Source organism: Aegilops tauschii, chromosome 6, assembly GCF_002575655.3.
Source record: "Aegilops tauschii subsp. strangulata cultivar AL8/78 chromosome 6, Aet v6.0, whole genome shotgun sequence".
Taxonomy (NCBI): Eukaryota; Viridiplantae; Streptophyta; class Magnoliopsida; order Poales; family Poaceae; genus Aegilops; species Aegilops tauschii.
In genome coordinates this window covers 214,395,792-214,413,405 of record NC_053040.3, presented here as the reverse complement: position 1 = coordinate 214,413,405, position 17,614 = coordinate 214,395,792, and the positions used below count along the sequence as shown (strand labels likewise).

Genomic DNA, 17,614 nt, shown 5'->3' with positions numbered 1-17,614 from the left:
AAGCGTATTTTTTGCATGCTACGTGGACGTTTCTGGCACGGAGGAGCCTGATACACATGTTGACTCTCCATGCCCTCATTGGCATCGCGGATCTGGAAACACCATGCAGATTTTGGTGGATGTCGCTGGCACACATCTCATAGCTCTTGTAGATTATGGGTCTACTCACAACTTCATCTCCAGGAGGCCGCATCCCGCTCGGGTTCCTGTAACCAAGTGCGTCAGCATGTGCGTGGCTGTAGCAAATGGTGACCATGTGTCCAGCAACGGTGTCTGTCGTGATATGGCTGTCATTTGTACCCAAGAGCGCTTTGTGATCACCTGTTATGCACTCGCTCTCAAGGGGTTTGACATGGTCCTCGCCGCCTCGGCATTCAGTGGCTGCGCTAGCCTGACCAATTTACTGGGATTTCTCCAGGCTGACCATGACATTTTGGATCGTCGGGTCACATTACATGGCGAGGCACTATTGAAGTCTTGATCGGGGCTGGCTTCTTACACTGCTCACGAGCTCCTGCCTGGGCTGCTTGAGGAGTTCCGGAACCTCTTTAGCAAGCCATGCATCCTTCCACCTCCCTGACATTGTGATCATTGCATCCATCTGCTCCCAGGATCCGGTCCAATGGTGGTACGCCCATACCGCTACCCAACAGTGCAGAAAGATGAAATTGAGAGGCAACACATGGATGTTAGAGTATGGGTTGATCTGGCCAACCAAATCAGGATTCTCCTCACTTGTGTTGCTTGTAAAGAAGCCTGACAAATCTTGGCGCTTCTGCATTGACTAGTGCACTTAATACTGTGAAGGACAAGTTTCTGATCCCGGTTGTTGAGGAATTGTTGGACAAACTCCGTGGTGCATGTTTCTTCACTAAATTGGACTTGCGTTTCGGCTATTACCAAGTCCGCATGCATGTTGATGACATCCACAAGACAACATTCCGCACTCACGAGGGCCTCTTCGAGTTTGTGGTCATGCCTTTTGGGCTGACTAATGCACCAGCCACCTCCCACCTTCCAGGCACTCATGAATGAAGTCCTCTAGCCCTACTTGCAACTCTTCGTTCTTGTCTCTTTTGATATATTCTTATTTACAGTACCTCGTGGCTTGATCATTTGCATGCAGTATTCCAGTTGTTACAGGAACATCAGCTAAAGCATGCTACGTGCACCTTGGGCGCACCCAAGGTGGCATACTTGGACCATGTCATCTCTGAGGGAAGCATCACCATGGATCCAGACAAGGTTCAAGCTATGGTGGACTGGCCGATGCCTAAGCCTATTCGCCATGCGGGGCTTTCTTTGTCTTGGAGGTTACTATAGCAAATTAATCCGCAACTTTGGCTCTAGTGCAGCACCCCTTACCTAGCTCCTCAAAAAGGAAGGGTACCGCTGGACCGACGAGGCAGAAATTGCATTCCAGACACTCAAGGCAGCACTTACTCAGGCACCGGTGCTAAACATGCCAGACTTCAGCAGGGAATTCATCGTCGACTGTGACATATGAATTACAGGGTTTAGGTGGAACAACCTTTGGATCTGAGGGCTATTCCGTGGCCTGGAGGTGCTTGGGGGCCGACGGGTTGTCGACGGTGCGGCGCCGCCGCCGCTGCAGTAGTAGAAGGTAGCAGGGATTAGAGATAGAGAACAGAGATTAGCGAAACTAGACTTTATTGATTATTGCTTGCCTCTAAGCTTACAAGGGTAGGTCCTTTATATAGGACATGGACTAGTACTACCTCGACATACTTCATACTCTAATAGGAATCTGACTCAAATACTACCTTAATAGAATCTGGAGACTACCAAAACAGATGCATCCTTCTAGGACATCAAACTGCCCTTTCTAGCCACAGCCTAACCTGCCCCTGCTGCCTTGCGCCTTCGATAATGAATTCCTCACGTAACATCTCTCCCTTCCTCGACAAGCAGCTTGCCCTTGAGCCGATAATCTGGATACTGCTTGATGAAGTCAGCAAGGGGCTCCCAAGTGGCATCCATTTCTGAAGAACCGACCCATTGAACAAGCACATGCTTCACTCTGCGCATGCATGAGCTAATATTTTGGCAGGCTCCGGAATGACGCGGCCATCCTGAATTAATGGCGATGGTGGTGTCACATCAGAGGAGCGACGCCATGGAATTTCTTCAAAAGACTGACATGGAAGACATCATGTAAATGAGAGCCTTCTGGAAGATCCAGCTTGCAGGCAATAGAACCAACGCGCTCCAGAATCTTGTAAGGTCCATAAAAGGGCTGAGCTAACTTGCCACGTGTATGGCCTGGCAATGAAGCAGCTTGCTCGTGGTGAAGGCGCAGCCATGCCCACTCATCAACATCAAAGGACAGATCCCGATGATGGTCATCATCATACTTCTTGCAGCGTTGTTGGGCTCGCGGCAAGTAGACGCCCACAAACCTCCTGTAGAAACTGATCACATTCTTGCAAAGCTGTCCCTACCGACTCAACTTTGGCTTCGCCCCTGTTGTAAGTTGGTAGAGCAGGAGGGTCACGGCCATAGACCACCTTGAAAGGAGTATCACGAAGCGAAGAATGATATGATGTGTTGTAGCAGTATTATGCCCAAGGAAGCCAGTCCAGCCACTGCCGAGGTCGATCTCCTGTCATGCACCGAAGGTACATACAAATCACCTTGTTCACCACCTCGGTCTGATCCTCGGACTGAGGGTGAAACGCTGAACTCATATGCAAGCGAACTCCGGAAAGGCGGAAGATGTCGCGCCACAAATTGCTGGTAAAGACAGGGTGACGGTCGCTTATGATGGACCATGGAAGCCCATGGAGCCGAACAATACCGTCAAAGAAAGCGCGTGCCATCGGGATAGCAGTGTATGGATGTGCCAATGGTATGAAGTGTGCATATTTGGAGAAGTGATCAACAATAGAAACGATCACTCTCTTGCCATGGACATGGGGAAGGGCCTCAATAAATATCCGACCAGACCGACGCGGGTACTATCAGGGGCTGAAGGAGACTAGCGGGATGAAGAGTCTCAGTCTCGGTCCGTTGACAAATCTGGCAGGAACGTGCCGATTCTTGCACCAATGCACGGTCAACAGGTATGTGGAAGGTCTCACGCAAGCGATAAAGTGTCTTCTGAATGCCCTCATGAGGTGCACGGGGCTGTTCCAGTAAAGAAGCTACCAGTGGCGATGATGGAAGCACATAAACATGTCGGCCGTGCAAGATCAGATCATCACAACATGACCAAGGGTCATCGAGCTCACCAGACAGAATACGGGCATGCAAATCAGATAGCTCGGTAGATGTTGCAATCTCATTGCGCAAGTCATTGAAAAGAGCAAACTGCGGTGATGAGATGGCACAAACTGTGACAAGGCTATCATCAGAGTCACGTCGAGACAATGCATCAGCGACGGTGTTAAGGCGCCCACGGTACTCCACTATGAAGTCGTATCCAAATAACTTGCTCAACCCATTGATATTGTGGAATTGTCGAAAGCCGTTGGTCTAAGATGAACTTGAGACTGTAGTGGTCAGTGCGGACAGTGAATGCACGTCCCCACAAGTATGGCCGCCAATGCCGCACAGCTTGGACTAGGCCGATTAGCTCCCTCTCATAGGCTGCCAACTTAGCATGACGCGGTGTTATGGGCCGACTGTAGAAAGCCGACGGACCATCACCCTGGTGAAGAAGAACCACGCCAAAGCTGGAGCCGGAAGCATCACACTTGATGAAGCGAGTGCCGAAGCCAGGCATCTGAAGTACTGGGGCTGTAATGAGGGCAGCCTTGAGCGCACCAAATGCGGCTTGAGCTTCTGCACACCAACGAAATCCCTCCTTCAGCAGCTTCGTGAGCGGGGCTGCGATGGTACCAAAGTCCTTGATGAACTTGCAGTAATAGCCTGCAAGGCCAAGGAAACCTCGTAGCGCATGCACTGACCGTGGGTTTGGCCAATCTGCCACAACACGGACCTTGTCGACATCCATGGCCACACCATCTGCAGAAATCACATGGCCTAGGTATGCAACGGATGCAGTCCCAAAGGTGCACTTATACCGTTTGAGAAAGAGAGTATGCTGCTGCATAACCTGAAACACAAGGCGAAGATGGCGGAGGTGCTCCGACCATGATGAGCTATAAATCAAGATATCATCAAAGAAGATGAGAACAAAACGGGCGGAGGAAGGGCGAAGGATCTCGTTCATCATGGCCTGGAAAGTTGCCGGGGCATTGGTCAGACCAAAAGGCTAGGAACTCGTAGTGGGCATCATGCGTGTGAAAGGCTGTCTTCGCGATGTCATCTAGGTACATGCGCACTTGTTGATAACCAGAATGCAAATCAAGCTTGGTGAAGAAGCGCGCGCCATGAAGCTCGTCAAGAAGTTCATCCACCACTGGAATTGGAAACTTATCCTTAATCGTCTGCTCATTGAGAGCACGATAGTCAACACAAAAGCGCCACGAGCCATCTTGCTTCTTAACAAGAACTGGTGAGGAAAAAGTTGAATCACTGATGCGAATAATGCCCTGCTGCAACATTTCTGTGCATTGGCGCTCAATCTTGTCCTTCTGCAGTTGCGGATAGCGGTAGGGCCGTACATCGACCGGAGACCCATCAGTCCGGAGTCGAATTCGGTGATCATGTGCATGGGCAGGTGGCAAGGAGGAAGGCTTGGTGAGATGTCGTCAAATTCTGCGAGCAGTTCAGTCATCCAATCCTCAGGCTCGGGAGCAACCAAAGCACGGACAACAGCCGGTCGTGGCAAGACGCGACTTGTCCAAGTCACAGGTTGGCCCTCCCAGTGGAATGACACGGTCATGTTGTCGAAATCCCAGAGGATAGGACCCAAATTACGCAACCAGCCAACACCAAGAACAATATCAAAGCTGCCAAGGGGTATGGCAGAACAGTCTGTTGTGAAGTGTTGCTCCCCAATATGCAATGGAAGGCCACGAAAAACTCCACCACTGGCCACTTGGTCACCATTAGCAACCATCACACGTAGGCCAGGACAAGAACGTGGGGTCAAACCAGCGCGGGTCAGGGCGCTCTCATCGATGAAATTATGGGTCGACCCTATATCCAGGAGCGCCGTGAAGGGTGAATTACCAATTAGAACCTCTAGCTGCAAGGTGTCGGTCGCCTGGATGCTCCACAAACTGGTCATAGCTTGGATAGACACCTTCACACAGTTCTCTTCCTCGGGCAGTGTCTCAAAATCATCATCGAAAGATGTATCAACCTCAATCGAAAACAGCTTGGCGCAACGGTGACCGCGCACAAACTGTTCGTCACAATTAAAGCAGAGGCCTTGCTTTCGGCGTTCTGCAATCTCTGTGGGAGAGAGACGACAAAAGGCGCGACCGGCTGGCGTGGTGGCTGCTGCTCAACCTGGCAATCGGGTCGGGTCAGGCCGGGTCGACCTCAGCCAGACCCACGCCCGAACCCTTTATCGGGCCAAGCTTGCGCCCACGACCCTACCCACGGGTCTCATATCAGACCCACGCCCGAACCCATCGGGTTACCCGGCCTAATCGGGCACCCATCGGGCATGACTAAAAACAATTATTAGTTCTAATTTTCGCTTATTATGGTACTACTTTTAATAGTGGCGAACCAGGCTCGCGTACACTACGATATTTATGTCTGCGAGCTGAAGTAAAATGAGCATCCGTGTGCTACCTTTATAGTGCTCCTGAAGCTCCACTTCTCATCAGCTAGGCGAGGTGGTACTAAAATTACCTGCTTTGCCCACTTTTGCCAGTGCCCCGTGCGGCTGCATATCCACCATAGGCTGATGATGGCTGAACAATGCTTGGGCCCATCATTTGTTTTGAGAACTTGGCCCATCATACATATACGTGTGTTGTGTGCACAAAAGAATGATTCAAGGCCGAGCTCGTTTGGGCTCTTGGCATAGTAGTCATGTGTTGCCCACTTGCCATCGGTAGAAAAAGCTCTCTGATGTCGTTTTACATGCATTGCTACGTTTGGTTGTTCTGAATAAATTAATTAGCAAGTATCTTCACCAAAACGTCCACACATAATATAATATTTTAATCACTATATTAATCGGGTGACCCATTGGGTGACCCACGGGCAGAACATTATACCCATACCCTACCCATATATTATCGGGTTACCCATCGGGCTTACCCATGGGTGAATATGGCGACCCAAACCCTACCCATTCGGGTCGGGTGCCCATGGGCGCAGCCGCCCATGGGTTGGATTGCCGGGTTGAGCTGCTGCAGTGGTTACCCCGGGTACAGTTGGTCCTCCAAGCCGCTGTTTGGTGGCAGGAATCGGCAAAGATGGTCGTGTGAACGAACGGGATGAGTGAGGAGTGGTTGCTATGGAGGATTGAGTCAGATATGCACGACGTTCATATGCAAGTGCAAGGCTGATGGCATCATCAAGGTCCTCGGGACGAGCTAGTTCCACATCTGTGCGCAAGGTCTCAGGCAGGCTCATGGTGAACAATTTCACTAAAGTCTCGACTGGCTGAGGGGGCGCGCGGTGCAGCAGATGAGTGAACCATTCCTGGTAGTCAGTGACGCTGCCATTGAACGGACAACGTGCTACAGCTCCAAGCTTATTGGTGTGTGCAGGTGGTCCAAATTTCTTGGCGCACAACTGCTTAAAGAGATCCCAAGATGGGCGGCCCTTTGCTTTGGCATACTTGTGATACCATAGGGGAGCATCGCCATTGAGATGGAACGATGCCAGCCAAACCTGACTTGCATCTGGAGTGCATTGACCTTCAAAAAATTGCTCACATCGTACTAACCATGCAAAAGGGTCTTCCTTGCCATCAAATAGTGGAAACTCCAGCTTGGCATACTTTGGTACATGGGGCGAAGCACCTGGGTCAAGCATGTCAATTGAGTGTCGGTTTGGGACGGATGGTGATGGGTGGAAGTGGGCAGAGCTATATGGTGGAGGCGGGTAGTTTGGAAGCTGTTGTTTTGCTGGGTCTGGAGGGATAGAGATAATTGGTTTGTTGTGTTGGATTGGGTAGGACAGGGGGTTATTCTGTGGCCTGGAGGTGCATGGGGGCCGACGGGTTGTCGACGGTGCCGCCGCAGTAGCAGAAGGTAGCAGGGATTAGAGATAGAGAACATATATTAGGGAAACTAGACCTTGTTGATTATTGCTTGCCTCTAAGCTTACACGGGTAGGTCCTTTATATAGGACATGGACTAGTACTACTTCGACATTGTTCGGACTCATAGGAATCAGACTCAAATACTACCTTGATAGAATCTGGAGACTACCAAAACAGATGCATCCTTCTAGGACATCGAACTGCCCTTGTCTAGCCACAGCCTAACCTGCCCCTGCTGCCTTGCGTCTTCCATAATGAATTCCCCACGTAACATTAGGGCACACCAAGGTGACGGTGCTATAGCTTTCTTCGTCCGCCCCATTGCCCAGTGCCATGCCAGACTGGCTGCCTACGAGTGTGGGCTCATTGGCCTCATGCACGCCATTTGACATTGGAGATCATATCTATGGGGTTGTGCTTTCTGTGTGCGGACAGACCACTACAGTTTCAACGCTTGTCCACTATCCCTCAACACCACTGGGTCAGCAAGCTCCCCGATTATGATTTCTCCATTGAGTTCCTCCCGGGCAAGGTAAACATTGTGGCTGATGCCTTGTTTCGTCTGGAGGAAGACAGGGACTGCTGATGGCATTGTCCAGCCTGTCCTTCACGCTTTTTGACACCTTGCGTGCTTCTATGGCCACAGACCTAGCACTGGTGTAGTTGCAGCAGTAGCATGTTGCGGGTGACCTCGGGCCTCCTTGGGGTTGCACCTATAGCCTTCTCACATATGGTGGATGCATCTACATCCTGCCATCCTCCATTATTTTCCACCATACTTGGCTGTGACGCCCCCGATTCGACCGTACACTAATCATACACGCAAATGTGTACGATCAAGATCAGGGACTCACGGGAAGATATCACAACACAACTCTAGACACAAATTAAAATAATACAAGCTTCATATTACAAGCCAGGGGCCTCGAGGGCTCGAATACAGAAGCTCGAACACAAGAGTCAGCGGAAGCAACAATATCTGAGAACAGACATAAGTTAAACAAGACTGCCTTAAGAAGGCCAACACAAAAGCAAAAACGATCGAAAAGGCAAGGCCTCCTGCCTAGGACCTCCTAACTACTCCTGGTCGTCGGCGGTATCCACGTAGTAGGCACTCTCGGGGTAGTAGTAGTAGTCGTCGGTGGTGGCATCTGGCTCCTGGGCTCCATCATCTGATCGCAACATCCGGAAAGGAGAATGAAGGGGGAAAAAAAGGAAGCAAAGCAATCGTGAGTACTCATCCAAAGTACTCGCAAGCATCAGATCTATACTAAGTATGCATTGACATCAAAGGAAGGGATGTATCTGTGGACTATACTGCAGAATGCCAGAATAGAGGGGAAGGCCTAGCCTATCAAAGACTAGCATCTTCAAGCATCTAGTATTAACGTCCAGAGATCCTTCCTCGACTCCCTGCGAGAAAGCAATCCCGGAGCCAACATATCCATCACATGTCTCAAGTATCCATTTCTAGTTGTAATAGATCGGGATACAACTTTGAGCGTCCGTTACCGTGGACACGGCTATTCAAATAGATAACTTCCCTGCAGGGGTGCACCACATTACCCAACACACTTGATTACTCTGGCCGGACAGACTTTCCTGGGTCATGCCCGGCCTCGGAAGATAAACATGTTGTAGTCCTACCTAGCCTTCGCAGAGGTTCCCGCCGGTCTACATCCTAAGCGCTCCGGGGTCTTGGGCCCATCGCCCTTTGCAATTCGGGTCGTTGCGCGCAGGCGGGTCCAGGCACCACCTCTGCCTAGATGGCGCCGGCCCAGCCGTGCCGCAATGCTGAACTGGATGTCTGATAGAGCTTTCGGAAGAAACGTACGACGCTGAGTGCCCATATCTGTTCCCGTGTGGTGGTTAGTGCGTATAGGCCAGTGGCCAACTCAGATCAAATACCCAAATCCTTAGTGTGTTGGGAGCTCGCGGAGACGAGCAGAGACTCACGATCATGTGACCCCGTCGCCCCGTCTCGAGGAAATACGACAAGGGCCAGGCCCAACCCTCTCTCTAGGGCGGTCTACATGCCCGGCCGTGCCTCGTAATTATTTAGCGGGTACCCTCGAGGTCAACCTAACAAACCAGAGACTGTCGGGAACTCAGGTCCACCTCTACCGGGCTGGTACCGCTTGTCCCTTCAGTCCCGCAGGAACAGTACACGGGGGCTACAGGTAAAGGTAACTGTGTGTTCGTGTCATCAAGGGGGAAATCCGAGGAATCACCCTCGACGGATTCCTTCTCGATGTAACCGTCAAGGTGAACTAGGAGGAATCACCCTCGATGGTTCACACTTGAGGGGTTGCACGACAGAGACGTCATCGGGAGTGGTGAAGGAGGAATCACCCTCGATAGACCACGACCGATTAGCTACGTTACAGAGTTATCATCAGGAGTGCGTTACGAGGTATCACCCTCGACACTCGATAGTAGCTCTGCAGAGTCGTACAACTAAGGGGGTGAGGTGATGTGTTGGGCTCTGGTCGTCGATCACGTTGATCGAGTCATCGGTGATGAAGCAGGGGCAACTGGGACAAGGTGAGGGTCACTGATGGATCACTAACCAACCTATACTAAGTAGTTTAGGATAAGTAGGTAAGGTACAATGAGCAGTTACAAAAGCAGGCTATGCATCAGAATAGGAGCAATCAAGTACAGTAGCAAAATCTAATGCAAGCATGAGAGAGAATGGAATGGGCGATATCAGAATGATCAAGGGGGGTTTGCTTGCCTAGAAGCTCTGCTGGAAAGGAAGAAGGGTCGTCGATGACGTAGTCGATCACAGGAGCATCGACAGCGGTCTCGGGGTTACCAAAGAGGAGGGGGAAGAAACAGTAAATATAAAGCACATAGGTGTAACCCAGATGTAAGACATGACAACAGGCAGTGCTAGGGGTGTTCTAACGCGGTACTATACGATGCAGACGGAGGGGGAAAACATCCGGGAATGTTTTCCTAGTGTTAGGCATTTTTGGTCAGATGAAAGAGAGGGGATGGTTCCATGTTCGCTATGCTAGGGGCACGTGACAGACGAACGGAGTGCGTATTCGGAATCGTCACGTTTTTTTGAGCAACTTTCATATATAAATTATTTTAATCCGAGTTACGGTTTATTTTATATGATTTTTTCAAAGTTTTAATTATTTTTTGAATTTATTAATAATTAATTAATTCAGAAAATGAATTAATGCGTCAGCATGAGGTTAGGTTGACATCAACAGTCAACTAGTCAGCTGACTGGTCAAACTGACATGGGGGACCCACCTGTCATAGACAGTGGGTTAAACAGAGTTAATTTAAACCTAAATTAGTTAATTAGACTAAAGGACCCACCTGTCAGTCTCTACCTATTTAACTAATTAAATTAACTTAGTAAAACCTGTTTAATTAGTATTAAGGGGGTGGGCCCCATTGTCAGTGTCCATTTGGACTTAATAACCCTGGGCCCGCCCACATGTCAGTGGCCCGGGGGTTAGTTGTTTTAGTCAGTAGGTGGGGCCCCGGGGTCGGTGGGTGATTAGTAACTAACCCCCGCGGGATCCACTTGTCAGTGGCCCACGGGGTGCCTCTGGCGGCCGGCGCACGTGGTTGGCCTCTGGCGACCACCCAGGACGGCGGCGACGGCCGGAACCTCGTACAGGGCTTGGGGGGGGGGCATGCGGCTGGGCCGGTTCGAATGTCCACGATGTGGCGTGTCGAACCGCGGCCTCGGTTTGGCCCGGGAGGGGCGGTAGTGCGCCGGCGACGAGGGTCGCGACTGCCGGAGGTCGGACTAGGGCGGCGCAGTAGCTAGAGACGGTAAGAGAGAAAGGGGGAGGGCGCATCCGGCGCGGCGGCTGGAGGCGGCGTGAGCGGCTGCGAGCGCGGGGAGGGACCGGCGCAAGGAGGCAAGGAGGCGCGTACGGGGACGTGGCGAGCAGAGCCAGCGGCTACGGTCATCGGCACGGGCGGTGGCGGGCAACCTAGAGAGAAAACGGGGACGGGAGCCTCACCATGGGGCACACGATGGCCGTCGGGAGGTTAGTAGCTGCAGCGACGAAGGTCGGCGCCGGGGATTACGGCGTAGGCGTTGCTGCGCAACTTCACCGGTCGGCCTCGGGCTTGTGCAGGACGAGGGCGACGCCGGGGAGGCCGTAGGACGGCTCGACGAGGCCCAGTGAGGGCGTTGGCCATGACCATGATGAAGCGACGGCGGCGGCAGCGTTCGGTGGATCTGGAGGAGGGGGGTGTAGCGAGAGGGGATGGGGGAGAGGGAGGGGGAAGTGAGCGAGTGGGGGAGGGGGGGGGACGAGGAGCCGCGGGGTGGCTCCCTTATCCCCTCCACGGTGGGGATGACGAGGCGGTCCGGCAGGGACGGCGAGGGGCGTGCGCCCTCGGTCGGTCGAACAGGAAGAAGACGACCGCGAGAGGGGAAGTGGGCTGGGCTGCTGGCCTGCTACCTTGGCCTAAGGCCAAGGGCAGTGAGTGGGTTTTCCTTTTGTTTTTATTCTTTTCCGTTTCTTCTAATTTTTGTTTTCTTTTAGTTTCATTTTATTTTAATTTTTGTAAAATATATTACTAGCCCCTAAATTAGTATTATTAATTATGCCACTGCCACAATTAGTTTGGCCCCAAAATAAAATAGTTTAATATTTTATAAATTAAATAGCATTTAGATAAATGTTTTAGCCATTGTTTTATTGATTTTTGGGCATTTAGATACTTTATAAAATATGGGTTTCAACATGATAATATCTAAGGATTATTTGCCACACCTTGAACATTTTAGTTTGCATGTTTGACAAATTTAAATTTGGATTTGAATTTGAATTCTGCCTTGGACCAAATGAGGATTAGCAACAGTAATGTGATGACATGGCACCATTAACAGGGGGTTATTGTAGCTTAATTATCGAGGTGTTACATTGGCTTAGCACATGACACGGGCCATGAGGGGATTCAAAAGACGTTGCACCGCCTACGTCGGGACTTCCATGTGCCAAATGCTCGATGTGTTGTGGATGACTTTGCGTGTGCTTGCCCAATCTGCCAACGTAATAAGTCTGAGCATATGCACTCCAGCAGCCTCCTGCAATCCCTACCAGTCCCCTCTCAGATCTGGGCAGATATTTCTATGATTTTTGTGAAGGGCCTTCCACGGGTGCACGACAAATCAGTCTTTCTTTCAGTGGTGGATCGATTCTCCAAGATGGCACGCTTCATTCCGCTTGGTCACCCCTACTCGGCAGCAACAGTCATCCATGCTTTCTTCACCGACATCGTACAGCTTCACGGCCTACCAGAGACGATAGTATCTGATCGAGACCCTGTGTTTACAAATTACAAGTCAGTTCTGGTCAGAACTCTTCCGCCTCTCCAGGGTTCAGCTCCACATGAGCTCTGCCTTCCATCCGCAGTCTGACGACCAAACGTAGTTTGTCAATTGTGTAATTGCCATGTATTTGCGATGTATGACCGGCGATCGTCCATGCACTTGGCTCCAGTGGCTACCTTCGGTAGAATTCTGCTACAATACATCCTTTCATACCGCCCTCAAGACCACTCCAGTCAAGGTTGTTTTTGGCTGTGATCCTCCAGCTCTAAGGTTCTATTATACTGGGGCAGCCCACATACAAACAGTTCCTTACTCCCAAGATTGAGATGAGTTTATTGCTGATGTCCGGGACCGTCTTCTCCAGGCCCAACAAAGTGACAAGAAATATTATGATGCCAAGCACCATGAAGTCTCCTTCAATGTTGATCAGTGGGTCTGGCTCTGCCTACAGCACCGTCCAGTGGCATCTTGACTGGCTCTAGCTCTGGCAAGTTAGCGGCACGTTACTATGGGTCTGGCTCTGCCTACAGCACCGTCCAGTGGCATCTTTGACTGGCTCTAGCTCTGGCAAGTTAGCGGCACGTTACTATGGTCCTTATAAAATCACAGTGAGAGTGGGTTCAGTGGCTTACAACTTGCAGCTGCCCCCCTCCCCTCCCCCTCCCGGTCCCGTCTACACAACGTGTTTCATGTTAGCCAGCTCCTCCCAGTCTAGTCTACCGTCTACACAACGTGTTTCATGTCTACCATGGCGAACCACTAGCTGCACCTCCTCCGCTGCCAGCAATACATCATGGAAGGGTCATTCCACCACCTCTTCAAGTCCTCAAAGTCCGGCCGGCCTGAGGTATTCATCAGCTCCTAGTCCATTGGGAAGGAGCAGCTGCTTCTGAAGCTTCCCAGGAAGACATGGCAGAATTCAAGTGCAGATATCCCACTTCCAAGCTTGAGGACGAGCTGCTTGTCGAAGGGGGGGAGTGATGTCATGTGGGGCAGGCATTACCGCCGCCACCACAGGTCCAGCCGAACCACCTTCAGGAGATAAATCCTCGGATTAGTGTTTTCTTATTCTTCAAGTCTTGTTAGTTTGGTTGTTTGCATTCTGTGCGGGTCATTCCTTGTGTGTCTCTCCCTCTTAGTCGCCAGCTGTGCTATAAAGCGAAGGTAGTCACCGTGTAGTAGGGCAAAGAAATAAACAGAAAAAAGGGGAGGTCTACCTCCGGAACCAATCTATCCCCCAGCCATCGCGGCGCCCAAGCTTAAGCTCCCTCGCCCTGGCCCTCCTACCACCCACAACTACCCCCTCCGTAACCTAGGTCGTGACATATCAAGATAGAGTATGTAGATTCAGGGCAACAAATTGCAGATTGCTTGACTAAAGGACTGGGAACCAGAGAATGTAGCTTAGCGCGTGACAAGATGGGAATGATATATATCAATCATCCCTCTTGAGGGGGAGTGTTGTATGGAAACTCTTTTTTAGTTTCTGGTGTGGTTCCTGCCTTCTAAAAACACTTTATTTGATTTTATGAAGCTCATCATAAATGGGGATATCGATTCTGCATTCAAAAGGCTTGAAGAGTGGTATCCACAGGTCTTAAAGGTATACTGTACTGTCATTTTCCACACTTTGCTATTGTGGTTGCTCAATGTTTTTCGTGTTGCGACCAAAATTATATATGTGCACTGACCAATGAATTATTGTGGATATATGGTTTGTTCCTTAGCACGCTATTTTCAGTTTTCCATAATCAGTATCCTGGAAAAGGTTTCCACTCTAAAAAAGAAGCAATTTTTATTGCAGGACGAAATATCAGTTATTTGCTTCTTGCTTCATTCTCAGAGATTCATTGAATACATCAGGGTAATTATCTGAATATTCTGAATTCAGTTGTGGTTAGGTTTGCATGCAAACATTTTGTACTGGGCGTATGAGCAATTAGTATTTATTATATATTGTTTCAAAGTTGATTGTAAGTTTTTCTCATGCATAAGGCTGAGCAACTGGAGGGTGCTGTAAAATATGCCCGTGCTAACCTGGCCAACTTTTTGGCACACAAAGCTTTTGAGGGGTTGCTGAAGGTAAGTAATTCCATGGACTTTTGCCTCCTTGGCAATAGCGCGTTGCTTTGAATCTTCAACTGTGTTGAGCTATATATTTTGTATTGTTGATTTAAGGAGTGAGTATTTTTCTGTTGCAGGAGAGTGTGGCCCTGCTTGCGTATGAGAAGCCTTCAGAATCTTGCATTGGATATTTGCTGGAGTCCCCACAGCGTGAATTTGTAGCGGACGCGGTGAATGCTGCCATCCTGTCAACGAACCCCAAAATGAAGGATCCAGAGAGCTGCCTTTACTCGTGTCTGGAGAAGTTACTGAGGCAGCTCACGGTATGCAGCTCTGAGCTACGTGCGTTCAACAGCGATCAAGGGGATGTCTTCTTACTTCATAAGGAGATCTATGAAAGATCCAGGCGTCCCTAAGGCACGTCGAGCATTCATACGAGCAGTCAACTCGGAAAATAAGATCCTCATTCTTCTTGGAAAGAAAGAAACATCACCTGGAATTGTGGACCATGCCATGAGGAAACACACACATATTCTCCCCTGAGTGAGGCCTCAAGGTGAATGGAAATTTCGCAGCTTGGGCATAGGACTTTCCAGGAGCTCCTTCCCTGTAATCAGTGAATTTAGATTCACGTGTGATCTCAACCCCTTTGGTGTTTTCATAAACTTGTTGGTTATGTGCAGTTGCACATTGTGAACTTTAAGATAAAGAGCTTGAACAGTACTGTAAATGCAATCAGAATACCATTCTTGTTGACGTGCTATGCCATCAGGTATGTTCGTTCCAGAGATGTAACTGTGCGCTCCTTTTCATTATCGTAGCATTTGGGTCAATAGCGTATGAGCAGCGGGAAGGATAAAAGCAACGCCAGTTTTTTTCTTGACAATCAAGGTATCTCTTTGTTTATTACTCCCTCCATCCCAAAATTCTTGTTTTAGATTTATTATCTAGATACGGATATATCTAATACTAAAACGTGACTTGATACAGAGTAGGGCGTTTTGGTGCCCAGGCTCATGTGCACCTGGTTAGAAAAAAATTCGTAAAAAGTTCAAAACAAATTCAAAAAATTTCAAATAAAATTTGTGTGATAGACAATTTGATGCGTGAGGCCCGCTCCAAATTTCAAGTCATTTGGACATATGAGCAGTTCTCAGCAAAAAAGATAAATCGGGCTAAAATAATACATGAACAGTAAACATTTTGCAGACCCCTAATTTGTTTTTTTGCTGATGTCCAAATGACTTGAAATTTAGAGCGGGCCTCACGCATCAAATTGTCTACAACACAACTTTTATTTGGATTTTTTTGAATTTTTCTAGTATTTGTTTTGATTTTTTTCGTCGGCGCGGGTGCAGATGAGCTCGGGTGCAGAAATGGATTTTCGCTTGATACATTCGTATTTAGACAAATTTAAGACAAGAATTTTGGGACGAAGGGAGTAGAAAATAAGGTTACATCATTGACTAAAAGAGATACAATTGAGGGAGGAGGACATCTATCCATGTGCTAGAATCAGTATACTTAGCAAGCTGGGCAAGTTCATGGGCAATCGTATTTGCCTCTCGGTTCTCATGTTTGAAGGAAACTTTCACAAACTCTTAGACATGAAGTAGCAATTATTGAAGATCGCTGCTTCATTACCTAGCATGCATGTCATTCTTCACTCATCAAACGAAGCATCAATGTTAACCTTGACAAAGTCTCTGTGAGGAGGGTTCCAAGTCACTTCCCTCACCCTCTGTTTGTAAAGCAACACTAGTTTTTGTTGTTGAGGTAAACAAAAATAGTTCTTGATTTGAACGCATGAATCAAGAGATAAATATTTAAAAATCAAATCAATGAGAAAACGCAAAAATCTCAGGTTGTGACAAGTGCCGCACATACAATATGTTGCTTGTCACAACTAAAGAAGATGAGAGTGACATTAGTAAGTGGTACCCATTTAACTAGTGATTTCGATGATATATAGCAATCAAAGTGACATTTGGATACCCCTTAGAGCATCTCCAACCCCTCACAAAAAACTCCCTAACATCCCTAATAAGACTTTTCTGGTTATTGAGGTTGAACGCTTTAGAAGATCCCCAATAACCCACCCCAATAAAGCAAACTGATACGGGACCCACTTGTCAACCCCACACCAGGGAACACACACTATTGATGGCAATGTCGGCGCGGCGACGATGACGATGACGTGCGGGTGCGGCACAACAGCGGGCGTTGCTGCGCCTGGCGGCCGGCGTTGTCGTATCGTGGTGGCGTCGGGCGCGGCAACTGGCGGTTGTGGGCGGCGGTGCGGTGTGGCAAGGGTGCACGCAGCAGTGGTGCCCGGCGGCAGAGTTGATGTGCGAGCGGCGGCGGGCGGCGCAGTGGCCCAACGGGCGGTCGTGAGGCGTGGCCGGACGACGGTTCGATGTGGCGGGAGCGTTAATCCAGCGACGTATGGGAGGAGAGAAGAGAAAAAACTGACGTGGCGCTATTTGGGATGGATTGGGAGAAGGCCAACTCCTCCTTTAAATAGGGGAATATGATGTATCTTTTTGCGATCATCAATAACTTAACTTCTGGATCGTGATATTTGACATATGTGTGCCACATGGCTAAAACTATTACACATCTCCTTTCTTCTCTTTTAATTACATGCATAATTGCATTAGGATGAACCATTCTTCTTGCACGTGCATTTGTAGCTCAAACCGTTGGTTTGTTGCAAAAACTGTTTTTATATAAAAGATTCGTTGCAACGAGATCTTCAAAACTAAATCCTATGTTGGTATGTTCCACGACTTTTTCCCCGGGTCAAAATTTACCGCGCCTCAGCTATATAAGTTACCATACCTGTGGTATGCAACTTACCATGCTATTTCCACATAAGTTACCGGGGGCATAAACATGGTTCTTCCATCTTCTCCACGCGCACATGTATGCACTAAAGAATAAAAAAGATGATGTTATCCTGGATTCTCCTTATTTCAAAAATTTCAAAATGTTTTGTACCTCAAATCGTCGGTCCGATGCAAAAACCTTATCACATAAAAGATTTGTTGCAATGAGATCTTCAAAATTTGATCCTATATTGATATGTTCCGCTGACTTTTTTGGGGTCAAAATTTACCATGCCTCAGCTA

At 49.0% G+C, this 17,614-nt stretch overlaps 2 protein-coding genes across 7 annotated transcripts in view; one reads left to right on the top strand and one right to left on the bottom strand.

The window, feature by feature from the left end:
* LOC109755351 (ran-binding protein M homolog) overlaps positions 1-15,239 on the top strand; it is a 32,013-nt gene extending 16,774 nt beyond the window's left edge. For 3 of the 6 annotated variants that reach the window (XM_020314264.3, XM_020314265.4, XM_040392362.3), the window contains exons 8-11: positions 13,954-14,022; positions 14,224-14,283; positions 14,415-14,501; positions 14,621-15,239. In XM_020314264.3, the coding sequence (XP_020169853.1) occupies positions 13,954-14,022; positions 14,224-14,283; positions 14,415-14,501; positions 14,621-14,899 (495 nt within the window). In that variant the 3' untranslated portion in view covers positions 14,900-15,239. The remainder of the gene's footprint in view (positions 1-13,953; positions 14,023-14,223; positions 14,284-14,414; positions 14,502-14,620) is intronic. The other 3 variants (XM_073501307.1, XM_073501308.1, XM_073501309.1) reach the window with 1 other exon arrangement.
* On the bottom strand, positions 1,025-7,089 carry LOC141025381 (uncharacterized). The gene is made up of 2 exons (XM_073500665.1): positions 6,177-7,089; positions 1,025-5,373 (listed from the first exon to the last, which is right to left on the bottom strand). Exons 1-2 carry the CDS (start codon positions 6,868-6,870, stop codon positions 4,292-4,294), a joined length of 1,776 nt encoding a protein of 591 aa, XP_073356766.1. The 5' UTR covers positions 6,871-7,089; the 3' UTR covers positions 1,025-4,291.
* Positions 15,240-17,614: the final 2,375 nt, after the last annotated feature.

What these genes read in the sequence shown, in the direction of transcription:
- LOC141025381 (XM_073500665.1), bottom strand. Translation starts at nt 6,870, where the DNA reads ATGCTTGACCCAGGTGCTTCGCCCCATGTACCAAAGTATGCCAAGCTG. An exon ending in GGCACCCGACCCGAATGGGT is followed by an intron (nt 5,374 to 6,176) that starts AGGGTTTGGGTC and finishes CAGGTTGAGCAG; the next exon opens with CAGCCACCACGCCAGCCGGT.